The sequence below is a fragment of the Condylura cristata genome, unplaced genomic scaffold (assembly GCF_000260355.1).
Source record: "Condylura cristata isolate star-nosed mole 26May11 unplaced genomic scaffold, ConCri1.0 scaffold00013, whole genome shotgun sequence".
NCBI classification, from domain to species: Eukaryota; Metazoa; Chordata; class Mammalia; order Eulipotyphla; family Talpidae; genus Condylura; species Condylura cristata.
In genome coordinates, this window is record NW_004567114.1 from 47,933,169 (window position 1) to 47,941,664 (window position 8,496).

The 8,496-nt window shown below is 36.0% G+C and overlaps 1 protein-coding gene across 1 annotated transcript in view; it reads right to left on the reverse strand.

The window, feature by feature from the left end:
• The window catches only part of FAM177A1 (family with sequence similarity 177, member A1), a 23,041-nt gene that overhangs the window by 8,596 nt on the left and 5,949 nt on the right, over positions 1–8,496 (reverse strand). Inside the window, exon 2 of the mRNA XM_004681941.2 lies at positions 7,570–7,743. Coding sequence (XP_004681998.1) covers positions 7,570–7,743 — 174 coding nt within the window. The remainder of the gene's footprint in view (positions 1–7,569; positions 7,744–8,496) is intronic.

Genomic DNA, 8,496 nt, shown 5'->3' on the forward strand with positions numbered 1-8,496 from the left:
GACAGGCGGCCCAGTCCACTCTGGGCTTCCCTGTAACATTCCCACCAGGTCACTAATGCACATAAAGCACAGCAAATCTCTCTTGTCTTATCATCCGCTGCTCCCCTTAGTACACTGGTATTTCAGTAAATCAAACTTTCTTCTCCCATTCTGTCTCTGATATACTCTCTCTCTCTCTCTCTCTCTCTCACACACACACACCTCTGACCTACATATACACACATAAAAATTAAAAATGCCGGGCCCTCCTGGTTGCGCAACAGGTTAGGACACAGCGCAGCAAGTGAGTTGTGGTCACTTTAGCACAAGTTGACCCTGGAGGAGACCCACATGTCACTATAGATCTCTCCTGTCTCGCCAGCTTCTCCCCTCAACAATGTATTTCAGTCGATCTGCCTGTTCTGCTCTCCACTCTGTCTCTGGTGACTCCTCTCACTGCCCCTGAACCTCTGGCCTGTACCCCAGTTATGTATGCATAAATAAATAAATCTTTAAAAAATAAAAATGCCATTTGATTCAGCAAATCTGCTTCTGGGTAGTTAAACAAAAGAATCAGAATCAAGATCTCAAAGAGGTATTTCTACTCTTACGTTCATTGCAGCATCATTCACAATAGCCAAAAAGTGGAAACACTTAAATGCCTACTGACAAATGAATAAAGAAATATGGGCCCTCCCTGGTGGTGCAGTGGGTTAAAGCACAGCAATGTGGAACTTACCACAGCCACTGCAGCATGAGTTGTATTCCCAAAGAGAGGTGACCCACATGGCACAGCAGACATCTCTTATCTCTCTCATTGATCCCCTCAGCAGTATGTTTTAGTAGATCTGTCTGCTCTGCTTCCCACTCTCTCTCTGGTGAATCCTCTCACCACCCTCACCTCTGGCCAGCACTCCAGTTCTTGTATGCATAAATAAAGAAATCTTTTTAAAAATGTGTTATTTACATAAATAAAATGTTATTCAGCCTTGAAAAATATAGGGATTCTGCCATGAAACAACCGGAATGAACCTTGAGGATATTATGCTAAGTGAAATGTTAGTCACAGAAGCGTAGATATTGCATAATTCCACTTATATTAGCTATCTAAAACAACCAAATGCCCAGCAGTAGAGTGTAGAATGCTGGTAGTCAGGGTTGGGATGGACGGAAAAAGAAGTTATTTAGTGGATATAAAGTTTCAATTATGCAAAGTGACTAGTTCTAGAGATTTTCTGTACCACACTGTGCCTACAGTTGATAATACTGTATTGTACAGTTAAATATGAGTGGGTAGCTCCCAAATTCAAAATTCTTAATAAAAAGAAAAAAGTATAGGTTTTGTGAGAGACATATATGAGAGGAAAAAAGATTTTACAGGCCTATTTCTTGAAACCTAACATGTAAATTGAATTTTTTTTTGTTCAAGAATAAAAAAGCAAAAAGTTCAGGTGACAATGTTTTTCGTAAAGATTTATTTATGCATACAAGAACTGGGGTATAGGCCAGAGGTGCGGAGTTGAGAGGATTCACCAGAGACAGAGTGGGGAGCAGAACAGGCAGACTGACAAAGTAAACTGCTGAGGGGAGTAGCCAGTGGGTCAGGAGAGGTCTGCCATGCCATGTGGGTCACCTCCTTGGCAGGGGATTGAACTGGTACTGTAGGGGCTGCAGACAGCCTCACAGTGCTTTGCTTTAACATGTTGTGCTATCAGAGAGGGCCCTCAACTTTTTTTTTTTTTAACATCATTCATTTAAAAAAAATATTTAATTTCTTCTCCAGGTGTTGTCCCTATAAAATTACTACCATCAAGACAACCATGAACTATTACCATACACACTTGTGCTTTCCCCTCCCATTCTGATTCCTTTCCCTTTCCCTCCCTGATGAATGTCTCCAATTTACAGTTTGCTAGTTTTTTCCTTATTGCTTATATGATTGCCCTATGTTCCTCACATAAGTGAAGCCATCAGATATGGTAGGTGGCAACTTTTAATATAAAATGTTTTAGTAAGCACACTTAAGATGTACTTACTTAGCCTGAGAAAAACTGAAGTTATTCAGATAGGTGTTTACCTGTAAGATTTAAAAATCTTTACTAAAATAGAAATCACAAAGGAAGTTAATTCTGGCCAAAACAAACTCAGTGCAGCAACTGAAGTGGCTGAATATATTCCATTAATGTTCAAAATTCTCCTCCTAAAATTCTTAAGTTATTCAGGGGTAATATATTTATAAATTTACATTATTATGAGAAATCTGTATTAGTTAAAACATTAAAAAAAACAAACTATGATGAGAGATCAATATAATATGTGCATGCATAAATAACAAATCAAATAGAACCATCTGCAGCTTAGGCAACAAAAATACCCCCAAAATTAATTGTATTTCTTTTTTTTTAAGCAAAAGACTTAGCAATTGTTGCTATATTTTAGTTAACTTAGCCAACACAGATAGTCCTGCTTACTAATTATAAATTCTCCATGAAATGCATCAGATTTTTTAGTCTATTTAGAAATAAAATATTGGCTTTTTTCCCCTATAAGTTTATAACAAGTTTCCTACTGGAAGCATACTTTTTTTTTTTTGAAGATTTATTTATTGGTACATACAGAACTGGGGTACAGGCCAGAGGCTCAGGGGTGGCGAGAGGCTTCACCAGAGACAGAGTCAGGCAGATCAACGAAGTACACTGCTGAGGGGAGCAGCGGGCGAGGTCTGCCACGCCATGTGGTCGCCTACGGGGTGGGCGGGGATGGGGTGGGCGGGGATCTAACTCTTGCGGAAGTGGCTTTAGCTTCTCAGTGCTGTGCTTTAACCCCCTGCGCCACCAGGAAGGGCCCGGAAGCATACATTTTATATTTTTCATATATGACAGCAGCTTCTAACTGCCTAAAAATCACTGTACTTTAGAAGAGATGAATTACCACAAAGGAAAATATTTCAGAGCAAAGTCAGCAAACTAATTCTATAAACTCTAAAATGAATCTTCAGTAAGAACTACAGTAAAAAATTTAAAAATTAGTCATGGGTTTTCAAATTCAGTGGCGTTCTAATTTAAGATTTCTTGTGTTGCCTTCTCTATTTAATACATTGCTAATTAACACTATAGCACTTATTCAAGATTCAAATAAATAAATCTTTTTTAAAAAAAAAGGTAACTCCTAATATCTTACAAAAAAAAATTTATGATAGCTGGAAAATTCAGAATGCTCTGAAAAATCAGAGATGACTGTGGTAAAAGTAACTAGAAAGAAATACTTAAATTTTATATAGATAAAAGTTAATTAGTCATCTAGTTTTTATTAGAGAAAGACAGGACCTGGGGTAGAAGGAAACAGACTTCGCTAAAATAATATAGCAGTCACTAAATGAACAAACAAAAAAATAAGATAAGATCCCAGGGGCAAGGAGTTGGCAAAGGCAGGGGCAGCAGTTGCCAGAGTTGCTACAATATATTATCTAAAATGTCCAGTTTCCAACAAAATAATTGTCATGCTGGAAAATAGAGAAGTATAATCCTCACACAGGAGGGAAAAGCAGGTTAACTACCTGCAAGAGAGACCAGATATTAAATTTAATGGGAAAAAGTTTAAAGTTTTTTATAAGTATGTTGAAAGAACTAAAGAAGCCATAATTAAATAAGGGAAGGAATGATAGCAATGGTGCACTAAGTAGAGAACGATCAACAAAGAGAAATGTTAAATGAAATTCTGGAATTGAAAACCCTAACATCTAAAATGAAAAATTCAAGAGGGCCTCAACAAAACAAAAGCTGACAGAAATGAAGGGAGAAAAAGAAAATTCAACAATAGTATTTGGAGACTTCAATACGCCATTTTCAATAATAAATAGGACAGCTAGGCAGAGGATGAACAAGGTAACCCAATTAAATCTACAGAATTCCCACCTAACAAAAAAGAAAATTACATTCTCTTCAAGTATTCCTCAAAGACAGATCATACTTTAAGTCATAAAACAAATGTCAATAAATTTTAAAGGACAGAAATAATCTAAACTGTTCTCAACCACAATGAAAAATATGTGAGAAAAACTCACATACTCTTATAGTTAAAGAACTAAAATCGAATTGACAACATTCAACAACTCAAGATTAAAAATCTTAATGCATGAAAAAGTTTTCAAACTAACAGAGAGTTCTAAAGAATACCCATAGCTACATCATACTTAATGATAAAAGACTGACGTATTTCCCCGTAAGATTTATAACAAAACAAGGATGTCCAATCTTATCACTTCTATTCAACACTGTAATGAAGGCTTCAGCTAGGGAAACTAGACAAAAGAAATGAAAGAAAAGGAATTTGGACTAGAAGAATAGAAAGAAACTATCTCAATTTGTACATGAACTAATCTTGTATACAGAAATCCTAAAGGATCTTGCTCAGGATAACTGCAAAATGTGTAATCAATATACAAGAGACAACACAATTTTATATACACTAGCAATAACTAATCTGAAAATAAAGTTAAGAAAACAATTCTGGGCCCTCCCTGGTGGTGCAACAGGTTAAAGTACAGCACTGTGAAGCTATCTGCAGTCACTGCAGCATGTGTTCTATCCCAAGCCAGGGAGTGACCCACATGGCGCAGCAGACCTCTCCTGACCTGGCCGCCACTCACCTCAGCATTGTGTTTCAGTACATCTACCTGTTCTGTTCCCCACTCTGTCTCTGGTGGAGAACACCTCTGGCCTGTGCCCCTTCTTGTGTGCATAAATAAGTGAAATCTTAAAAAAAAAATTCCACTCACAATAACATCAAAAAGTAGCCTTCCCTAATGGTTCAAGGAGTTAAAGTGTAGCACTATAAAGCTATCCGCAGCCACTCCAGCATAAGTTCAATCCCCGCCAGGGAGGTGACTCACATGGCACAGCAGACCTCTCCTATAGGAAGATTCCTCCTTCCCAATTTCAAAGTTTACTACAAAGCAAAAGTAATCAAGGTAGTATAGTACTGACACAAGGATAAACAAACACATTGACGGAGTAGAATAGAAGCTCTAGAAGAAAAACCATGCTTTTTGGTGAAATGATTTTTTAAAAGAATATCAAAATCACATAAGAAAAGGGCAGATGGAAAACCACATGCAAACAAATGAAGTGAAACTTTTCCTTCAGTCACGCAGTATACTAAAACTTAATAAATCTAAGACCTAAATGTAAGAGCTAAAACTATGAAGTTCTTGAAAGAAAACAGGATTTTATTGGCCTCATATTTGGCAAGGGATTTTTGATTTAACAAAATTTAAAACTTTTATATTTCAAAGGGAAATATCAAAAAAGTGAAAGGTAACCCAAAGAGGAAATATATGCAAGCCATCTATCTGATAAAAAAATTTATATTCAGAATTGATGAACTTTTATACAATTCAATAAAAGTATAAATAATCCAACTTAAAGATGGGGAAAGGATCTGAATAAAGATTTCTCTAAGGATGATACACCAATGACTCAATAAGATGCTCAATACTGGTCATCAAAGAAATGCAAACTAAAACTACAATAAGATACCATTTCACATCCAGTAGGCCATGAGACTAAACAAGAGTAATAGAAAATGCTGATGAGTATGTGGAGAAAACAGAACCTTCAAGAAAGGTGCAGCCACTTGGGAAAAGAGTTCGACAGTTTCTCAAATGATTAGTATAGAGTCACCAGATGACCTAGCAATTCCAAAATCAGGAGCCCAGGCAAGAGAAATAAAAATATGTATTTGAATAAAACCTTGTGCACAAATCAGAATTACTCTAAACAGCCAAAAGGTAAAAAAAAACTTAAATGTCCACAATCATATGTGTTATATCAAAAAGGGAGTGAAGTTCTGACACATTATTATATGGCATGAATGAAAACATGCTAGGTGAAAGAAGCCAGTAACAAAAAAATCATATGTTAATCTATATGCAATGTTCATAATATTGATAGAATATATATTAGTGGTTTTGAGGGCCTGGGAAAGTGGAGAATAGGGAGTGATAATTGGGTTTCTTTCTGAGATAATACAAATGTACTATACTCATATCAATGAATATACTAAAAACCAATGAACTATACAATTCTTTAAATAGGTGAATTGTATGCTGTCTGAACTGTTTCTTAAAGCTTAAAAAAGGAATACATCATTAGGAAAGAACACATTTTTCTACGCAAGGTATTTATTGTCAGTTTCTATGTAAACAGAAGGCAACTTTTGAGATAATAATGTGTAAAAACTTATCTAAACACAAAAGTCTATACAAGTTAGAACTAATCCCTTCAAACTAACTTAAAATAATGACATTTATCCAACTTCTTTCATTGTATGAAATACCTCTACAGTATTCTGTTTGCATCTGGAATTGCTTCAGAATATGTTGCACAGTTCTTGGAATGCATTCTATAGAAGAAAACCTGATTTAATTTTTTATAATAACCAAAATTTGTTTAGAGCCAAATCTGATTGTATAAAACCTAACAATAACATTTTTTAAAATCAAACAATTTAATAATTCTCTATTCTACTGTGCTCTTTTTCTTCATAGCATTTACACAGTATGGTAATTACAGTATATATTTGTTTATTGCCATTCTGTCCTCTAGAATATAAGGGTAGAAATTTGTATCACACAATTCTGTACATAACCACTGCTAAAATAGTGGCTGTTAGAAAGTCAGTAACTATTTGATCAATTGAACTTTCAAAATGACTACCTCGAACAGTCCCTTTTCAAAAAATGTATGGCTTATCTTTTAGAATTTTTAAATCACATTTAATTTAGAAATTGTATATGTTGTTGGTGAGGCACATAAAGTTAACTAAACAACCCTATCTTCTGTTCAAAAACTGAGGCAATTAAAAAACAAAAACAAAAAACTGACAACTCTTAAGTTCTGGTTAGTAACTGTCATGGCAATACAGACCTTAATTCAAAGGAACTGGAATTCAGACCCTTTACTGAGTAAGTTAAATCTTAAAGAAACCTATCCACACTGACAAAAACTCTAGTACTTAAAAACAAACAAACAAAAAACCCAAAACCCACACTATTTCTACCTACTAAAATGCAGGGAAATTTCCATTCATATTGTGAATGATAAGATATTTTTTCATATGCCTATACGATCATAATGCATAAGCACAATATGTATGCACACAGTATTGTATGTACAATACACAGGTTTTTTTTTAAATATCTATTTATTTATTTATTTATGCATACAGAACTGGGGCGCAAGCCAGAGGTACAGGGGCAGTGAGAGGATTCACTATAGACAGAGTGGGGAGCAGAACAGGCTTGACTGTGGAAGTACACTGCTGAGGGGAGCAGCAGGCGGGTTAGGAGAGGTCTGCTATGCCATGTGGTCACCTCCGGGGCAGGTGGGGATCGAACTCATGCTGAAGTGGCTTTTTAGCTTCTTAGTGCTGTGCTTTAACTGGCTGTGCCACCAGGGAGGGCCACAATACAGTTTTATAATTAGAATACATTGATTTAAACCTCAAAAGCTCTTCCATTTAATGTTTAAGGGTAAACAAATCAATCAAAACAAAACCCACTCACAAAAGGATCAGATGTATTAAACCTACCGGATCAACAGTGGGTAACACATCTTTCTTTTCCAAGCTGTCAACTTCATCTTCATCTGTGCTATATTCTTCCATTGTTTCACCACTAACAAAGTGGATGACTCTCCTTGGAACTTTCTTTTTTTTTCCAATGACTCCCAGTTCTACTGTTTCAAAGCCTCTTTCATTACTCATCTGTCAGTAAAAATCAATAAAATGGATAGTTTTAAGTGAGATTTTCTTGTAAAACTGTACAAGCATATAAATGGTACATAATTAGAGTTTAATGAATAATTAAATAAACATCTACATACTCATCACCAACATTAAAAGGTAGAATTCAAGCAATTAAAACTTTTGGTTAAGCCAACAGCAAAGAAATCAAGCACTACACTTCAAGTCATGGCAATTCCAATTATCTATATGTGAAAATATGATGGACATCAATTACCTTAAAGAAGAATGGTAATTATGGGAAGATTAATGTATAATATCAAAGAAAAGTCAGACAGATAAACATATACCTATGTTAGATACATTAAGTAAAATAAAAACTTATATCAAAAGACACTTTTAAGTCTTGGATCTGATCATAATTATGTGTGAGCAGAAAAAAATCAGTTCAACTTAACTCTGAAACACTCCTTTCCTGACAATAGGAATACACAGGGCCTCCCTGGCGTTAAACTGTTAAAGTTTCAGTGCTGTTGGCCCTACCTGGTGGCGCTACAGGTTAAAGTGCTGCACTATGAAACTAACAGCAGCCACTTCAGCACAAGTTCCGTCCCCCACCAGGGAGGTGACTCACGTGGAGGGGCAGACCTCTTCTCTCTCACCTGCTGCTGCCCTCAGCAGTGTACTTTGTCAATCTGTCTGTTCTGCTCCCCACTCTGTCTCTGGTGAATCCTCTCACTGCCCCTGCACCTCTGGCCTGTATCCCAGTTCTGT